The sequence below is a fragment of the Nerophis ophidion genome, linkage group LG01 (genome assembly GCF_033978795.1).
Source record: "Nerophis ophidion isolate RoL-2023_Sa linkage group LG01, RoL_Noph_v1.0, whole genome shotgun sequence".
In the NCBI taxonomy this organism is placed as follows: domain Eukaryota; kingdom Metazoa; phylum Chordata; class Actinopteri; order Syngnathiformes; family Syngnathidae; genus Nerophis; species Nerophis ophidion.
Window position 1 is genome coordinate 14,213,893 of NC_084611.1, and position 20,742 is coordinate 14,234,634.

A 20,742-nucleotide genomic window follows, 5' to 3' on the forward strand; every position below is an offset into this window, starting at 1 on the left:
CATCTGCTTCATGCCTTGCTATGCTGTTCGTTTTTGTCCAGGCCACGTAAGTTGTGTATTTATGCCTCATGGCAAGTTTTGTTTTGTCATGCCACCTTGCAAGTGTTTTTGTTTCGTGTTTGTATTTTGTAGCCTAGTTTTCGTACCTCCTTGTTTGCCTTTTTTTTTAGTCTTGTTAGAAAATAAATAAAAATGTACCTTCATTCACGCCTGGCTTGTGCCAATCATCCTTTGTGTTGGAAAAACAAAATATCCCATAGTCCAAGTCGATGCTTGACAGCTAGAGTATATAACTGAGTTTTAAGGTGGGACTTTAACGTTTCTACCAAGGTAGGATTTTTTAATGTAGCTGGTAAAACATTCCAGAGTACCAGAACCCAATTTAGAGCCTTCAGACTTTTTTGGGGACTCTGGGAGTAAAGATTTCTGGATGGAACTTTGGCTACAATCTAATCAGCTACATTTTGTACACAAGTAATAAAACCTGGAGTCGTATCTGAAACGTCCAGATGATTGTTTGATATCATTAAGACACGCGTTCAGATGATTGTTTGATATCATTAAGCCACGCCCCCAGATGATTGTTGTGTCAGTAAGATAGTAGTTAAAGCCAGAAAAGGCTAAGTCTGACATACCAATACGTGTTTGGAAGCGACTAGGGTGGGAATCAGCACCTCCAAGTCCGAGTCCGTGGTTCTCGCCCGGAAAAGGGTGGAGTGCCATCTCCGGGTTGGGAAGGAGATCTTGCCCCAAGTGGAAGAGTTCAAGTACCTCAGAGTCTTGTTCACGAGTGAGGTAAGAGTGGATCGTGAGATCGACAGGCGAATCGGTGCGGTGTCTTCAGTAATGCTGTATCAATCCGTTGTGGTGAAGAAGGAGCTGAGCCGGAAGGCACAGCTCTCAATTTACCGGTCGATCTACGTTCCAATCCTCACCTATGGTCATGAGCTTTGGGTCATGACCGAAAGGACAAGATCATGGGTACAAGCAGCCAAAATGAGTTTCCTCCACCGGGTGGCGGGGCTCTCCCTTAGAGATAGGGTGAGAAGCTCTGTCATCCGGGAGGAACTCAAAGTAAGGCCGCGAGAGGAGCCAGATGAGGTGGTTCTGGCATCAGGTCAGGATGCCACCCGAACGCCTCCCTAGGGAGGTGTTTAGGGCACGTCCAACCGGTAGGAGGCCACGGGGAAGACCCAGGACACGTTGGGAAGACTATGTCTCCCAGCTGGCCTGGGAACGCCTCGGGATCCCCCGGGAAGAGCTGGACGAAGTGGCTGGGGAGAGGGAAGTCTGGGCTTCCCTGCTTAGGCTGCTGCCCCCCGTGACCCGACCTCGGATAAGCGGAAGAAGATGGATGGATGGATAAAACGGTTTATGACCGAAGAAATAATAAACACCTAACAAACTAACGTCTCCCTTGTGGAGGGGGTCCGGTCCTATCCGGTGGCCATGGATGATGTACTGACTGTCCAGAGTCGGGACCCAGGATGGACCGCTTGCCTGTGTATCGGCTGGGGACATCCCTGCGCCGCTGATATGCCTCCGCTTGGGATGGTTTCCTGCTGGCTCCGCTGTGGACGAGACTCTCGCTTCTGTGTTGGATCCGCTTTGGACTGGACTCTCGCGGCTGTGTTGGATCCATTATGGATTGAACTTTCACAGTATCATGTTAGACCCGCTCGACATCCATTGCTTTCGTCCTCTCCAAGGTTTCTCATAGTCATCATTGTCACCGACGTCCCACTGGTGGGAGTTTTCCTTGTCCTTATGTGAGCCTACCGAGGATATCAATCAATCAATCAATCAAACAATCAATGTTTACTTATATAGCCCTAAATCACTAGTGTCTCAAAGGGCTGCACAAACCACAACACAAACCACTACGACATCCTCGGTAGACCCACATGTCGTAGTGGTTTGTGTTGTGGTTTGTGCAGCCCTTTGAGACACTAGTGATTTAGGGCTATATAAGTAAACATTGGGGCTTCACGGTGGCAGAGGGGTTAGTGCGTCTGCCTCACAATTCGAAAGTCCTGCAGTCCTGGGTTCAAATCCAGGCTCGGGATCTTTCTGTGTGGAGTTTGCATGTTCTCCCCGTGAATGCGTGGGTTCCCTCCGGGTACTCCGGCTTCCTCCCACCTCCAAAGACATGCACCTGGGGATAGGTTGATTGGCAACACTAAATTGGCCCTAGTGTGTGAATGTGAGTGTGAATGTTGTCTGTCTATCTGTGTTGGCCCTGCGATGAGGTGGCGACTTGTCCAGGGTGTACCCCGCCTTCCGCCCGATTGTAGCTGAGATAGGCGCCCGCGACCCCGAAAGGGAATAAGCGGTAAAAAATGGATGGATGGATGGATAAGTAAACATTGATTGATTGATTGATAAATATAACATTTAATTATATTTCAAGAAGTATTTTTTTTTTATAATGCTCGGTGTACTATCAGTTTTAACAGGCATGTATCGTAATAATTAGTATTTTTAATAAGTATCCGTTATTTTATTTATATTATTTTTGGCGTAATGTTTTCAACTTCCAGTGTGTTCCGCTTAACCCCCCCCTCCTCCTCCTCCCTCCTTCCTCCTCCCCCCTCCCCCTTCCCATATTCCCGCGCGGAGCATTGTGGGAAGTCTTAGAGAAATTTCAAGATGGCGGCGAGCAGGAGGCTGGGCAAGGTAAATCTTCCCACTTTTGTCACCTGTAATGCGCTCCTGGCCGCGGGCTGGAGTCGCAGGCGGCGTCGACGCCCGAGAAGGCGGCCGGCACCCCCCGCGCGGCGTGGGTGGTCACGGGACGCGACGTCCGCTCGAAACTGTCAATTTTAGTCTTTACCCAAAAAAAAGGGGGGGGAGGTCAAGAAGACGCTGTGTTTGGCAGCCGGCGAGCTAGGCCGGCACCCGCCGACACTTTCCCGGCGCGAACGCCGGCTTTATTCCGCCCTTAACGGCCTTTTCGGCGCGGGTTCGGAGGGGTTTGATGACGTCATCGCGTCCGAACGTTGCTAACGTAAGGCGGCGAGGTTCCAGCTGCTAATCGGCTAAGTGCTAACTAAAGCTAGCTCGACGGACAATGTAGCCCGACATCAGCCTCATGTCCGCCTTCATTCTAAACATTCCAGCATGTGTCCCTTTTTTGTTTTATTCGGCCTTACGGCGCCGGTGTCGTGCTTGGAGCGGTCACATTAGCCGTTGTGTCTCTTCCGGTTTCGTTTTCCCCGGCCATGATGCCAATCTGCGCGTGCGTCATCACTTCCGGTCTTTTCAACGCGATCGTCGTGCGTGGAACGTAACGCGATCCGAATTGTTATTCCGCTCCTTAAGTGTTCACTAGGGTTGCACGTCTCTCTCTGATAAACGATTCGATATGCATCTAGATCGGGGGTAGAAGTGAAGTGAATTATATTTATATAGCGCTTTTTCTCTAATGACTCAAAGCACTTTACATAGTGAAACCCAATATCTAATTTTTACATTTAAACCAGTGTGGGTGGCACTGGGAGCAGGTGGGTAAAGTATCTTGCCCAAGGACACAACGGCAGTGACTAGGATGGCGGAAGCGGGGATCGAACCTGCAACACTCAAGTTGCTGGCACGGCTGCTGTACCAACCGAGCTATACCGCCCGCATATACAAAAGGGGAGAAGGAAGTGGAAAGCCAGATGTGGCTCTTTTGATGATTACATCGGGACGGAGTGGCGCAGTGGGAGAGTGGCCGTGCGCAACCCGAGGGTCCCTGGTTCAAATCCCACCTAGTACCAACCTCGTCACGTCCGTTGTGTCCTGAGCAGGACACTTCACCCTTGCTCCTGATGAGTGCTGGGTAGCGCCTTGCATGGCAGCTCCCTCCATCAGTGTGTGAATGGGTAAATGTGGAAGTAGTGTCAAAGCACTTTGAGTACCTTGAAGGTAGAAAAGCGCTATACAAGTACAACCCATTTATCATTTATCATTTGGCTCTCAGATCAATCTTAGCTGACATTGTTTAACACGATAATTGTGAATAATCCCGCTGGTAATCACAGTGCTAAAAATAACGTTCAAAATATAAAACATTCTCATGCATTTTAATCCATCCATCCGTTTCCTACCGCACTTGTTCAAGAAGTCACGTTAAAGGTAAGAAGTATTTTATTTATTATTGGTTAGCTTCAGAATATAAGAGACTTATTATACTCTAAACATGTTGGTCTTACTTAAAAATGCACACATTTAGTTGTATTCAGTGTTAAAAACTATTATAAGGCTCTTACGGAAATACATTTTAAAGTATTTGGCTTTCATGGCTCTCTCAGCCAAAAAGGTTCCCGACCCCTGATGTAGATCGTGGGTGTCAAACTCTGGCCCGCGGGCCAGATGTGGCCCGCCGTTTAATTTAATTTGGCCCTTGAGGCAATATCAAATTAACATTAGAGCTAACACCACATTCACCGCTACTACTCATACTTGCCAACCCTCCCGATTTTTCCGGGAAGTTTAGTGCCCTTCCCTTGTTTGTTGTGAAGCTTTAACACGGAGCGGCCAAGCGCACATGTTTTCTTTACGTCAACCAGCATGTTTTTGGATGGGGAAATTGTGATATATATCTTACCGGAGAAATCATTGGATTATTCGTCGTCCTGCAGCAGCTGTTTAAAAGGCAGCTGTGAGCTCGGCTTCTCTCGGAGACACTTCGTGTTCACCGCAGCCACCCGACCTCTTAAGTATGTCTTTACAATCTTTAAAATCTCACTAAAACGCTATTAAAACAATAAGCAGATAAGGGATCTTCCAGAATTATCCTAGTAAATGTGTCTAATTACATCTGAAACGCTCACACTGCCGGAGCCGTCGCTTATTTTATTTTTTTCTTCTAGTCCTTCAATATAAATATCCTAATTCACAAATCTTTCATCCTCGCTCAAATTAATGGGGAAATTGTCGCTTTCTCGGTCCGAATTTCTCTTACTGCTGGTGGTTACCATTAAAAACAATGTGAATATGTGTGGAGCCCTTAAACTCGTGACATCACGGGCACATACTTCCGGTACAGGCTGGGCTTTTCTATTAGCGACCAAAAGTTGCATAATTTATCGTCGATGTTCTCTACTAATTTGCAAATAGCATGGCTTCTGTCGAGCTTCCCTTCCTTCGTATAAAACCCCAAAACTTTCCACACTTTGGATTTCTGTCTCCCCGATGCGTTAAATCTTTCTCGGTCCATTATCTCCTTCGGTCAGACTGGCGCTTTCGTTCTCCTCCTTCATTTTCCGTGTTGTCCCTTGTTTATCACTCGTGCTAATACCAGCTAGGCAGCTACCGCGTTTGGCGAGTAGCTCTTGCGTTGTTTTAGAGACGCTGGCCCATATTGTAATCTAACCAAGCCATGCAAAGTCTCGCGATAACCGATTCAGCTAGGAATTCATGGATTATTCGCATCGATTGAGGAGTCTGCTACCGATGCAGCCTAATCGCTCACTTGTTGAAACGAATACTCGGTCGCATCTGTTTATCGTTCACAACCCTAGTGTTCACACAACAGGGACAAGTGGTAGAAAATGGATGGGATTTGTCCACCAAAATTAATCTATTTATTAAAGGCCTACTGAAACCCACTACAACCGCCCACGCAGTCTGATAGTTTATATATCAATGATGAAATATTAACATTGCAACACATGCCAATACGGCCTTTTTAGTTTACTAAATTGTTGAAAACGTCGCGGAATGATGACGCGTATGCGTGACGTCACGGACTGTAAGGAAATATTAGCGCTGCACCAAACACGGCTAAAAGTCGTCTCTGTTCATGGCGTAATTACACAGTATTTTTGGAAATTTGTGTTGCTGAATCTTTTGCAATTTGTTCATTTTATAATGGAGAATATAAAGAACAATGCTGTTAGTGGAAAGCGGTGGATTGCAGCTGTCTTTAGCACCGAGACACAGCCGGTGTTTGTTTGTTGTGAAGCTTTAACACAGAGCGGTCAAGCGCACATGTTTTCTTTACGTCAACCAGCATGTTTTTGGATGGGGAAATTGTGATATATATCTTACCGGAGAAATCATTGGATTATTCGTCGTCCTGCAGCAGCTGTTTAAAAGGCAGCTGTGAGCTTGGCTCCTCGGCTTCTCTCGGAGACACTTTGTGTTCACCGCAGCCGTCCGACCTCGAAGTATGTCTTTACAATCTTTAAAATCTCACTAAAACACTATTAAAACAATAAGCAGATAAGGGATCTTCCAGAATTATCCTAGTAAATGTGTCTCACTACATCTGAAACGCTCACATTGCCGCAGCCGTCGCTTTATTTTATTATTATTTTTTTTTTCTTCTAGTCCGTCACTATCAACATCCTAATTCACAAATCTTTCATCCTCGCTCAAATTAATGGAGAAATTGTTGCTTTCTCGGTCTGAATTGCTCTTACTGTTGGTGGTTACCATTAAAAACAATTTGAATATGTGTGGAGCCCTGAAACTCGTGACATCACGCGCACATACTTCCGGTACAGGCAGGGCTTTTCTATTAGCGACCAAAAGTTGCATACTTTATCGTTGATGTTCTCTACTAAATCCTTTCAGCAAAAATATGGCAATATCGCGAAATGATCAAGTATGACACATAGAATGGACCTGCTATTCCCGTTTAAATGAACTGAAATGAGATTTTCTAGCAGGTCCATTCTATGTGTCATACTTGATCATTTTGCGATATTGCCATATTTTTGCTGAAAGGATTTAGTAGAGAATATCGACGATAAAGTTTGCAACTTTTGGTCGCCTTGCCTTTACCGGACGCAGCAGACGATGTGCGTGTGACGTCACTGGTGTGAGGGCTCCTCACATTGTTTACAATCATAGCCAGCAGCAGCAAGAGCTATTCGGACCGAGAAAGCGACAATTTCCCCATTAATTTGAGCGAGGATGAAAGATTCGTGGATGAGGAAATTTAGAGTGATGGACTAGAAAAAAGAAAAAAGTTTAAAAAAAAAAGGCAATTACATTGGGATCGATTCAGATGTTTTTAGACACATTTACTAGGATAATTCTGGGAAATCCCTTATCTTTCTATTGTGTTGCTAGTGTTTTAGTGAGTTAAATAGTACGTGATAGTCGGAGGGGTGTGTCCACGGGTGTGTTGACGCCAGTTTCTGAGGGAAGCCACGCAGCTGCAGCACGACAGAAGCTCCGCTGATCTCCGGTAAGAGGGGACTTATTTCCACAATTGTCTCACCAAAAACTGCCGGTTGACAAGTGGTCGGGATCCATGTTCGCTTGACCGCTCTGATCCATAGTAAAGCTTCACCTCCGGGAATTTTAAACAAGGAAACACTGTGTGTTTGTGTGGCTAAAGGCTAAAAGCTTCCCACCTCCACCTTTCTACTTTGACTTCCCCATTATTAATTGAACAAATTGCAAATGATTCAGCAACACAGATGTCCAAAATACTGTGTAATTATGCGATGAAAAGAGACGACTTTTAGCTGTGTGTGGTGCTGGGCTAAAATGTCCCCTCCAACCAATAAAGTCACAAACACGCGTCATCATTCCGCAACGTTTTCAACAGGAAACTCCGCGGGAAATTTAAAATTGTAATTTAGTAAACTAAAAAGGCCGTATCGGCATGTGTTGCAATGTTAATATTTCATCATTGATATATAAACTATCAGACTGCGTGGTCGGTAGTAGTGGGTTTCAGTAGGCCTTTAATAAACGTAATATTATAGCATTCAGACATATGGTTGTGCACATAAAGTTCATACTTATTATTATAGTATTCACACAACAGGAACAAGTGGTAGAAAAAATGAATGGACACCAAAATTCGTTTACTTATTAATAAACGTATTATAGCAGTGGTTGTTAACCTGGGTTCGATCGAACCTTAGGGGTTCGCTGAGTCGGCCTCAGGGGTTCGGCGGAGCCTCCGCCGCTGAGGTCAAGGGACACCCAAGTCATCGTGTAAATAAAAACTTCTCCCTATCGGCGTAGTATGGATACCACTCCAAACAATTTTCCCTTTAATTTTCCATCTAATTTGCAAGTGTGTCATTTGTTGTGAGTTCATGCACTGTTTGTGTTGTTCTTTAAACAAGGTGATGTTCATGCACGGTTCATTTTGTGCACCAGTAAAAAACAAACATAACTTTGTCTTGAATTTGAAAAAAACTAAACATTTTTTTTTTCACTATAAAAGGGTTCGGTGAATGCGCATATGAAACCGTTGGGTTCGGTACCTCCAACAGGATTAAGAACCACTGTATTATAGTATTCACACAAAAGGGACAATTGTTAGAAAATGGATGGATGGATGGGTTTTGTACACCCAAAATTCATCTATTTATTAATATAGTATTACAGTATTCACACTAAAGGGACAAGTGATAGAAAATAAATGAATGGATGGGTTTGAATGTGAGTGTGAATGTTGTCTGTCTACCTGTGTTGGCCCTGCGATGAGGTGGCGACTTGTCCAGGGTGTATAATGCCTTCTGCCCAAAACGCAGCTGAGATAGGCTCCAGCGACCCCGAAAGGGATAAGCGGTAGAAACGGATGGATGGGTTTTTTGCACACCAAAATTAAACAAATTATTATAGCATTCTCACATATGGTTTTCTACACCAAAATTCATACTTATTGTTATAGTATTCACACAACAAGGACAAGTGGTAGAAAATAAATGGATGGATGGGTTTGAATATGAGTGTGAATGTTGGTATAGCTCGGTTGGTAGAGTGGCCGTGTCAGCAACTTGAGGGTTGCAGGTTCGATTCCCGCTTCCGCCATCCTAGTCACTGCCGTTGTGTCCTTGGGCAAGACACTTTACCCACCTGCTCCCAGTGCCACCCACACTGTTTTATATGTAACTTAGATATTGGGTTTCACTATGCAAAGCGCTTTGAGTCACTCGAGAAAAGCGCTATATAAATATAATTCACTTCACTTCACTTATTATTATAGTATTCACACAACAAGGACAAGTGATAGAAAATAAATGGATGGATGGGTTTGAATGTGAGTGTGAATGTTGTCTGTCTACCTGTGTTGGCCCTGCGATGAGGTGGCGACTTGTCCAGGGTGTACGCTGCCTTCTGCCCAAAACGCAGCCGAGATAGGCTCCAGCGACCCCGAAAGGGATAAGCGGTAGGAATGGATGGATGGGTTTTGTACACCAAAATTAACCAAAATATTATAGCATTCTCACATATGGTTTTCTACACCAAAATTCATACTTATTATTATAGTATTCACACAACAGGGACAAGTGGTAGAAAAAAATGGAAGGATGGATTGATTGGTTTTGGAGACCAAAATGGATTTTCCAGAATTCCTGCTTTTCCAAAGTCATATTTCCACCCGTTTTTCTGGCGACGGCTCTTTCCATATTTTTCACCCGTTTCACCATGAAAACGTTCCTCTTAATTGAGAAATTCCCGGTTTTCCAGGAATTCCGTAATACCATTTCTCAATCCAACATGTTACTACTTCAACATTTCTCCACCGATTTGAACCATTTCAACTAGGGCTGGGCGATATATACTTTAAATAATATGTCAATATTTTTAGGCCATATCACTATACACGATATATATCTTGATATTTTGCCTCAGACTTGAATGAACACTTGATGCATATAATCACAGCAGTATGATGATTCTATGTGTCTACATTAAAACATTCTTCTTCATACTGCATTAATATATGCTCATTTTAAACTTTCATGCAGCGAGGGAAATAAGTCAATGGTCCAAAACTGTATTTATTAAACAGTTGTTAAACAGTGGCACAAACATTCATGTCATTTCCAAAACAGAAAGTGCAAGATTGTCAGAGACATTTTAAAACAAGCTATTAGTGCACTTTTGTGCATGATGTCACTAAGATGACACATCAAAACAACACTAAATTAAAGGGCACTTTTTGTACAGAACGCCACTACAACAGTTTAAAACATATAAAGTGCACTTTTGTGCATGATGTCACACAAGATATTTCAATGACTGTCAAATAACAATGAGCTGCATAAAAGGAAATCAAATAGCGTACGTCCTTCGCTATGTGGTAGGTTCCTGCGGACGTTGTCTCCTTCTGTTGTTGACTATTTTTGTCATACGATGTTGATCTGGAAATTGTTGCTTCGGCATTTGATGTTTACATGCGCAATTTCAAACAGTCTTCATTCTCTAGCGGTTGACTTTTCAAATGGTGCTACACGTTAGCAGTGCTGCTACTTTTTGTAGCAACGCTTTTGCAGCATAATTGTTCAACATCTTCCCGCTTGAAGCCAAACCACCGCCAGACGATGGAGCCCGTGCTGTTTTTCTTGGGAATTAATTCTTCCTCCTTTTGTTACCACACCGCTAACATCACAGCTAACTTGACCATGTCGCTACCTGTCTGCTCCGCGAGGGCGTACGACGTTGCGACAGTATGTGACGTATGTAAGAAGGTGCGCTTGTTTTATGTCCCTGTGAGAAGCAGATACGAGAGTGATGCCAGCACCTAAAAGCAACTGCGTGAGGAGTCTGAGGACTTATACTCAAATATCACAATATAGTCTTTTTCTATATCGCACAGAGACAAACCCGCGATATATCCAGTATATTCCATATATCGCCCAGCCCTAATTTCAACTCATTCAGACCATTCAGGCTTCCACCATTTCCACTTTTTTTTAACCGATTGAAACCGTTCCACCCTCAACACATTCCACCATTCTGGAAATTCAAACTTCCCTTTTTCCAAGTTAAAAAAAAATCCAGGATTTTCCAGAATTTTTGCTTTTCTACAGCCCTATTTTCACCCTTTTTTCTGGCGACTACTCCTTTCACATTTTTTAACGCATTTCAACCGGTCCTCCGTCAAAACATTCCTCTTAATCAGGACAAAAAACAAAGTTGTTTTTTGAACTGGAGACATTCCCGGTTTTCCCGAAAACTCCAGGAATTCCTTAAAACCCTTTCTCAATTCAACCTGTTACTACTTCAACATTTCTACACCGATTTGAACTATTCCAACACCAACCATTTCAACTCATTCAGACCATTCAAGTTTTTTACCAATTACAAAAAAAATCCCGCTGTTCCCAAATTTCCCAATTTTCTCTGAAATTCCCATTGAACTCAATGGGACATTCTTCAAAGTCCCACAATTTTCACATTTTTTTTATCTGACTCAAACTGTTCCTACTTCAAAATATTCAGTCTGCTATACTTCAAAAATTCTAAAAAAAATTCCCATAATTCCTTTTTTTTTTCTTGCATTTCCCCCATTCAAAATGAATTAGCCATTTTTTTCAAACTTCCAAAATTCCCAGATTCTTCAACCCGATCATTGATTGTATTCGAATGTTGTTAATGTAAGATTGCAAGTTTCCAGGGCACAAAGTGCTAATCGGCTAACTGCTAACTAAACTAGCTCGATGGACAATGTGGCCTGACATCACCCTCATGTCCGCCTTCATTTTAAACATTCCAGCATGGCAACACACGTCTTGTGTACCTTTTATTTGGGATTACGATGCCAGTGTCGTGCTTGGGAGCAGTCAAATTAGCCGTTCTGTCTCTTCCTGTTATGTTTCCCCAAGCAATGATGCGAATGTGCGCGTGTGTCGTCACTTCCGGTATTTCAACACGATCATCGTGTGTGTAACGCAATGTTGTTTGTTTATTGTTTATTGAGGCTCCCCATCAACAGACACACATACGCCAGGCTAGTTTTCTTGTTGTCCCTTTCAAAAGTTCAAAGTAAAATAATAATACACAGAACCAGTTACAAATAAAATAAAGGAAAAATAAAAATACAATTCTCAAAATAATAAAATAAAATAATAGTACACAGATACAGTTACAGAACATACGCAGATCCAGTTAAAATAAAAGAAAGGAAAAAGAACATTCTCAAAATAATAAAATAAAATAATAGTACACAGAATAGTTTCAGAACATACACAGATACAGTTACAATAAAAGAAAGGAGATTTTTTTTTTTTCTCAAAATAAAAAAATAGTACACGGGTCCAGTTACAGAACATACACAAATCCAGTTACAAATAAAAGAAAGGAAAAAGAACATTCTCAAAATAATAAAATAAAATAATAGTACACAGAATAGTTTCAGAACATACACAGATACAGTTACAATAAAAGAAAGGAGATTTTTTTTTTTTCTCAAAATAAAAAAATAGTACACGGGTCCAGTTACAGAATATACACAAATCCAGTTACAAATAAAATAAAGGTGAAAAAAAAGAAGAAGAAAATTCGCAAAAATAACAGTACACGGGTCCTGTTACAAAACATACACAAATCCAGTTACAAATAAAATAAAGGAAAAGGAAAAATTTCAAAATATTAAAATTAAATAACGGTACACCGATGCAGTTACAGAACATACGCAGATCCAGTTAAAAAAAGAAAGGAAAAAAAGAAGAAAATTCTCAAAATGATAAAAAACAATAACCGTACACGGGTTTGTTACAGAACTTACACAAATCCAGTTACAAATAAAATAAAGGGAAAAAAAATCTCATAAAAATAATTATAGTAATAAAAAAAACATTACATGGGTGTCGTTACAGACCATACACAAATCCAGTTACAAATAAAAATGAAGGGGAAAAAAAGAAAATTCTCATAATAAAAAAAAATAATAACAGTACACGGGTCCCGTTTCAGAACATACACAAATCCAGTTACAAAAAAAATAAAGGAAAAATAAAAATAAAATTCTCCAAACAATAAAATGAAATGACAGTACACAGATACAGTTATAGAACATACGCAGATCCAGTTACAATAAAAGGAAGGGGGATTCTCAAAATAATTTAAAAAAAATAACAGTACACGGGTCCAGTTACAGAACATACGCAGATCCAGTTACAATAAAAGGAAAGGGGATTCCCATAATAATTAAAAAAAATAACAGTACACGGGTCCAGTTACAGAACATACGCAGATCCAGTTACAATAAAAGAAAGGAAAAAGGGAAATAGGGGAAAAAAAATTCTCAAACTGATAACATGAAAGATTTACTCTTAAGTCTAAAAAGTGACCTCACATGTTTCTTTAATGGTTGTTTTTTTTTTTACCAGGAATTGTCCCAATGTTTAAATGAAGAGTATTCCATAACTAGATGAGGCAATTCCTATAGGGATTGCGTGTAAATGCTCCAATGCTGAAGTTGAACTAAAATCCTGGAATTATTTTTAGAATTGTTGGAAGTAGAGCACACTTCCTGAACAGGCTGAATATTTTGGAAGTTGGAACAGTTTGAATCAGATGAAAAATGTCCCATTGAAGAATGGAATTTCCCCCAAAATTGGGAGTTTCGGGTTTGATTGATTGATTGAAACTTTTATTAGTAGATTGCACAGTACTGTACCGTATTTTTTGGACTATAAGTCGCAGTTTTTTCATAGTTTGGCCAGGGGTGCGACTTATACTCAGAATCGTCTTATGTGTGAAATTATTACCACATTACCGTAAAATATAAAATAATATTATTTAGCTCATTCACGTAAGAGATTAGACGTATAAGATTTCATGGGATTTAGCAATTAGGAGTGACAGATTGTTTGGTAAACGTATAGGTAAACGCATGTTCTATATGTTATAGTTATTTGAATGACTCTTACCATAATATCCAGTTAAAATAATATACCAGGTACGTTCTCAGTTGGTTATTTATGAGTCATATAACGTACACTTATTCAGCCTGTGGTTCACTATTATTTATTTATTTTAAATTGCCTTTCAAATGTCTATTCTTGGTGTTGGGTTTTATCAAATAAATGTTGGGTTTTATCAAATACATTTCCCCCAAAAATGTGACTTATACTCCAGTGCGACTTATATATGATTTTTCCCTTCTTTATTATGCATTTTCGGCCGGTGCGACTTATACTCCGAAAAATTCGGTGCACCTTCCGTACAATTGACCACTAAATGGTAACACCCGAATAAGTTTTTCAACTTGTTCAACGCGAATCAATTCATGGTAAGGCGGGAATTTTTGTGAAAATGGTTAAAAAAAAAAAATTGAGTTGAAATGGTTGGTGTGGAACTTTTTCAAGTAGCTCGAGAAATGCTGAAGTACTATGGTAATAATAATAATATTAATTAATAATAGATTGTATTTGTAAAAGTACTTTACATTGAACAACAAAAAAAACAACAACTCTAGAACCACATGTTGAATTGAGAAGTGGTTAAATTTCAGGAAAACCGTGAGTTTTTCCAGTTCAGATAGAGGAATGTTTGGACGGCGGAACGGTTGAAATGTGTTGAAAAATATGGAAGGAGTGGTTTCTGGGAAAAAAGGTTGGAAATAGGGCTTTAGAAAAGCAAGAATTCTGGAAAATACTGAAATTTTTTGAACTTGGAAAAATGATCGTTTGAATTTCCAGAATGGTGGAATGTGTTTAAGGCGGAATGTTTCGAACAGGTTGAAAAATTTGAAAATGGTGGAAGTTTGAAAAATGGCCCGATAAACCTGGAAATCTGGGAGTTTTTGGAATTTGTCGAGGGAAAGCCCGCGATTCCCGAATAGGCTGTGCAGTTTAAAGTTGAAACAGTTCGAATCGGATGGAAAATGTGGAAGGTAGAGCGCGCCAAAATCTGGAGGAGGAGAAGAATTTGAATAATAAATAGAGGAAGTTTGGTTGGTTTTGAGCATTCACACAATAAAATGCCTCTGTATACAACATTGCTTTTCATTGAATGAGTTCTTGGTCGTGGTAATGCAAGTAGACCTTCAGTTGAAGTTCTGGTGCTGTAGTGTTGAACATCAGCATTATAACCAATCAGCTTAAAAATAGCTGTAAGGTACTTGTTGTGCATAATGTTTTAAATAAATAACAATAAACTGCTGGATAATCTATGAATAACCTCCAGCCATCCAAGACAAGAATGCATACAGTCCACACTCGAACTATAAGAACAATCAAGAGTAAGTCTAGCTGCCCTATTTTGAGCCGTTTGTCATTTTGTAAACTCAACCTTGGGTGCAGAAGCCCAAATAACTGAACAATAATCCAGATGACACAACACCGATGTTTGTACGACCTGTCTGCGAATTGAAGGTGTTACATACGTAGAACATTTCCTAACAGCAGCAATACTTGTACCCATAGGATATCATGAGTTACAGTTTGGTGTGCCGTGGGAGATTATGTAATTTCACTTAAATCGGTTAAAAATATTTTTTGCAAACCAGTAATTATAATAATGTGCCATTGTTGGTTGTCTGTGCTGTCTAGAGATCGGCAGAGTAACCATGTTTTACTCTTACGTATCAGTAGGTTGCAGGAGGTAGCTAATGGTTTGTCGTGATCACAATATGCAGACCGTCTAACAGCGGGAGGCAGCGTGGAGGTAAAAATGTATCTAATGCTTAAACCAAAAATTAACAAAAGGCGAGTGCTGCTTCAAAAAGGAATTGAAGCTTAGTGATGGCAATGCAAAACGAAACTAAAACTGAGCTGGCTACATAGTAAACAAAAACAGAATGCTGGACGACAGCAAAGACTTAAGGCGCATGGAGCAGACGGCGTCCACAAAGTACGTCCGTACATGACATGACAATCAACAATGTCCACACAAAGAAGGATGAAAACAACTGAAATAGTCTTTTGATTGCTAAAACAAAGCCGTTGTGAGGAATAGCGCTCAAAGGAAGACATGGAACTGCTACAGGAAAATACCAACAAAACAGGAAAAACCACCAAAATAGGAGCGCAAAACAAGAAGTAAAACATTATACACAGGAAAACAGCAAAAAAACTCTAGATAAGTCAGGGCGTTATGTGACAGGTCGTGAAATTACACCTACTTTGAGACAAGAGCTATAGCGATTCATGCTTTTTTATGGTTTCAATTAATATCCAATGATTGCGAGAATGACTTTGATTTTTTTTTTTTTCTGCTCGCCTTCTGTGTGCCTCAGGCCTTGGCTCAAAAAAGGTTGAAAAACACTGATGTAACGCAATCAGAATTATTATTCTACTTGATAATCACTTGTTAGCATCGAAACTAACAGCTGACACAGCAAAAAAGTGTAGAAAGTTTCTCGGAATATGTCAAATTGCTCTTTCCACACACATCACAGTTTTCTATCATGAAAACGCCAATGCAACTATACTCTCAGTTCCGTTTATTACCCGCAAATATTGCAGGTCCAAAGATTGATGCTGGAATCGTATTAATGTTTACCTTTAGTATGTTGTGAAAACATTACGTTTATTATTGTTACATCTAGTTAAAGGGGATCTGCACTTTTGGGGAATTTTGTCTGTAATTCCCAATCTTATTTTGCCTATAAAATGCTCTGAAAAAAACTTCCGATGTTGTGTATACAGTCCGTAAGTATATATGTCCCGTAGTAACATTAATAACATGTAATATTTAGATATTTTGCCCACATCACACTATTCACTTTTTCTCTTCAACAACAACAGTACTAATCATGGCAAACTTCATGAGCGACAACAATACAAAACAATCACTTACTGTACGATGTCTGCTCTCGCTGAGATAAAGACTGCTGGTATCTTAATATCTTTCCCTTTACATCAACAATTCATTACAATCCTCATGCTGTAAACGAGCGTCTTTTTGTATGTTTCTCGCCATCTCCGTTTTAAAGTTGACCAACTTGTAGGTTAATGACCACAACCTTCTACTATCCAGGTGAGAGGCATGATTTGGAACCTAGAATTAATTTTCACCAACTCAAGAGGCGATGCAGCAATTTAATATGTCAACATAGCAGCCTAAGCGGACAGGCTAACCTTCAACCTCCGAGGACAAAGCTACAAACAAAGGGAGAACAGGCTTTCTGCTCCGCCGCTCCCAATTTGTGGAACGCTCTCCCTGACCACCTGAGGGTACAACAGACTGTGGATGCTTTTAAAAATGCTTAAAAACCCTTCTTTTGAAAAAAGCCTCTTTTTAGATATATGCATACTAGTTCTAGCTATTAGGCTGTTCTACTTGCATTTTTATTATCTTTTAATTCAAATTTTTTAATACGCTGTAGCACTTTGAGGTTGTTTGCTCAATGTAAAGGGCTTTTTACAAATACAATCTATTATTATTTTTATAAGCTAGTTAGCTCTCTGTGATCACGGCACCGCTAAAAGTAGTTCCTCTGCGTTAGCGCTTATAATAGCTATATGACTAATACTTGATAATATGCAGGTCATGAAATATAAATGGCACATTTTGGATGTTTTTTGTGATATATATATATATATATATATATATATATATATATATATATATATATATATATATGTATATATATATATATATACACACGTGTTTGTGTGGGAATAATGATGCATATCAATATATTTGGTTTGTAAATGATAATAGAATTATTTCAAAACGTGTTAAAGCTGATCCTAATTTTGCTGGTGATGTATGAGGTAATATATTGTGTAATTTCCTGTTGTATGATTTTATTAAATGATAAACTATTATCAATCTACTTTTTAATACGTGCTTACTTCCTGTTGTGACATGGTTCCATCTAGACTTTGGATAAAATATAATAATCACCTATTCTTGTGTTTTCATACTTAACATTGTTTTGTGGCGATACTACAAATGTGCGTACAGAGTACCAGTAGTTACTGTGGCAGTATCGGTCATACCAATGCTGATACTTCACATTTTGAAGATCACTAAATAATTCAATTATAAAATCACAATCGTAATCAGACTAAAACAATAGTATTTAGTATCTGACCGTCTCATTTTAAGGGCACCCACAAAAAGATGCCAAAGTTCCTCCAAGCCACACCCTTTTCCACAGCTGTAGTTATCTTTAATATGGAGGCAACTGACAGATATACATTAGAAAAGTATACGCTACTTTGCATTAGAAATGGCAACAGTGCAGGATGCATGTGCATGCATGAGCCAGTCTGCCCCACAACAAGAGGATAGATACAAGAAAGGAGCGTACTGACAACAATGGCGGACCCGCGCAAGGCACCTTGGGTACATTTCTACCATATATGGGTTACTGGTGACAAACAGGTCGCCAACTACTCAAATTCCATTCGGCTCGTTTGGAGGAAGTGCGAAGGGAGGCAAGATAGTTTCATAAATATCTCCACCATACTTCCAGGCTTTGACTTTACACTTTTGGGACAGATACCCAAAACACAAAACTAGGCTTTGTATCATCGGTGCGCTTTAAAGTCCTCCTGTCCCCAGGCACCTGATCCCTAAATTCGTCAACAAAAAAAAGAAAATATATTTCTGGATGACAAAAAAATGTTTATTTAACTACACCAGGGGTGCCCATTACGTCGATCGCGAGCTACCAGTCGACCGCGGGGGGTGTGTCAGTCGATCTCCAGCCTGGCTTTTAAAAAAAATAGACCTAAAAATTAGTGATCATCAATCTTCACCAAGACGTCACTTAAATGACATTCACGGTACCGGAGGGTCTTGTGAGATGACGCTGGCTGCTGCAAGATCATTATTATTAAAATATGACCGAGAGGAAGGCGAGAAACACTTTTTATTTCAACAGACTCTTGCGCCGTACCTTCCGGCAAAACTCTAAAGGCCGACTGCACATTTCCTATCTTCACAATAAAAGCGCTGCTTCATGCTGCCTGCGCTAACTAAATACAGAGTCTCGGAAAACTGGCGTGCACAATCGATCCCTCAGAAAGCTGGCGTGCACATCACTTGTGCAAGCCAGCTTTCCGAGACTCTTATTTTGTTAGCGCAGGCAGCATGAAGCAGGGCTTTTATTGTGAAGATAGGAAATGTGCAGTCAGCCTTCAGAGTTTTGACGGAAGGGACGGCGCGAAAGTCTGTTGAAATAAAAAGTGTTTCTCGCCTTCCTCTCCGTCATTTTTTCATAATAATGAACTGGCAGCAGCCAGCGTCATCTCACAAGACCCTCGGGTGCCGTGAATGTCAATCAAGCAAGCTACGGAATTTGCCGCCAATTTTTTTCTTGTAAAGTGTATGGAAGCTGGATGAATTAGATGCCAAAAACCAACCACTTTCATGTGGTATTGTACAAAAAGGACAACTTTTTTTCTCCTCCATTTGAAAATGTGGGCGTTATCATCATTACTGTCTGATTCCAATCAATGCAAGTCATCAGAATCAGGTAATACACCAAATTATATACTTGTCTTTGTGAAAGAAAGACATCTATGTGTTACACATGCTTGTATTATCATTAAACACATTTAACTTGTTTACAAAAATGTCTCTTTCATAAATAAATAAATATAAATGATATATATAAATGAGGTAGATCCCCTCGAGTTGGTCAATTGAAAAGTAGCTCGCCTGCAGAAAAAGTGTGGGCACCCCTGAACTACACACTAGTGTCGACCATATACTTATAATTGACCTATCGTTAATATTGATAACAACACAGGACACACCTTCTCATTCAATGGGTTTTCTTATTGTCATGACTATTTACATTGTAGATTGTCACTGAAGGCATCAAAACTATAAAATGAACATGTGAAGTTATGTGCAAAAAAAAAGGTGAAATAACTGAAAATATATTCTACTTTCTTCAAAATAGCCACCCTTTGCTCTGATTACTGTTTTGCACATTCTTGGCATTCTCTGGATGAGCTTCAAGAGGTAGTCACCTGAAAGGGTTTTAATTTCATAGGTGTCATATCACCCATGAAGTGACAATCTTAAATTTAAACAGTCATGAAAAAAAAGAAAACGCATTGAAATGAGAAGGTGTCCAAACTTTTGGCCAGTAAAGAAAAAAAATATATATATATATCGATCCGTCTACCTTTGTTTACATTCAAGAGCTCCCATCTTGCGGATAGCATATCCTCCAACAGTGTGTACCATTCGATTGCGGTCCAGGAGCTACATTTCGATTAAAAATGCATTATTGATGCATCTTAAATTTCTGCATATTCATGCAGTTTTACATTTCACTGAGTACTTTTCACAAGACAACTTTTCAAAAGTGCATTTGTATTAACAAAGAGTAAAATTATTCCTGTCACATTTATTAAATGAATGGGTGCAAAACTGCAACATGATGCAAGGCATTACTTTACTTACAATAAATACATCGATTATTGACGTTTACTCATCGATTCTATAGCAGTCCATGTCTGAAATGCGATGCATGTAAAAATGTATGATTTCCCCAGCATTGGTGTGTAGTGTAGCATGTTTGGCGATTCTTCGTCATCTAAATATTAAATGACTTCTCCCCTCATCACTAATTAACGGGAGCCTCCAATTTGTACATTAGCAATAATGGGAAGAACTTGAAATAGACTGGAAGTAATCCACAGAGTCAAAGAAATGGCAGTCATACAGTATATGGATGTGATGGCACAAGTAGGCCAGTGCGTCTATCACGGTACACCTCTAAGGTCCTAAATTGAATCCACTCATCTGTCGGGGTGCTCAAAGAATGCCATTCACATCCTAATTTATATTTGTATTTATTCTGAGTGTAAAATAAGTCATAATTATTGTTTTAAAAGGATTAAAGACATCAAAGAACTATCATTGATAATTATTGTTTGTCCATTTAAAAAAAAATGCAATTTCTATTGCTTTTTTCCAGTATTGTAAAGCTTGGATTGGGTTGAAGTTTGGGTTGCTTTTGAAGTGAAGTGAATTATATTTATATAGCGCTTTTCTCTAGTGACTCAGATCGCTTTACATTGTGAAACTCAATATCTAAGTTAAAAACAATTTTAAACCAGTGTGGCTGACACTAGGAGCAAG

At 40.0% G+C, this 20,742-nt stretch overlaps 1 protein-coding gene across 1 annotated transcript in view; it reads left to right on the top strand.

Annotated features, from left to right (window-relative positions):
• Window positions 1-2,605: 2,605 nt before the first annotated feature.
• The window catches only part of ube2l3b (ubiquitin-conjugating enzyme E2L 3b), a 40,384-nt gene continuing 22,247 nt past the window's right edge, over window positions 2,606-20,742 (top strand). The window contains exon 1 of the mRNA XM_061896623.1: window positions 2,606-2,676. Within this exon, the coding sequence (XP_061752607.1) occupies window positions 2,650-2,676 (27 nt within the window). The 5' untranslated portion in view covers window positions 2,606-2,649. The remainder of the gene's footprint in view (window positions 2,677-20,742) is intronic.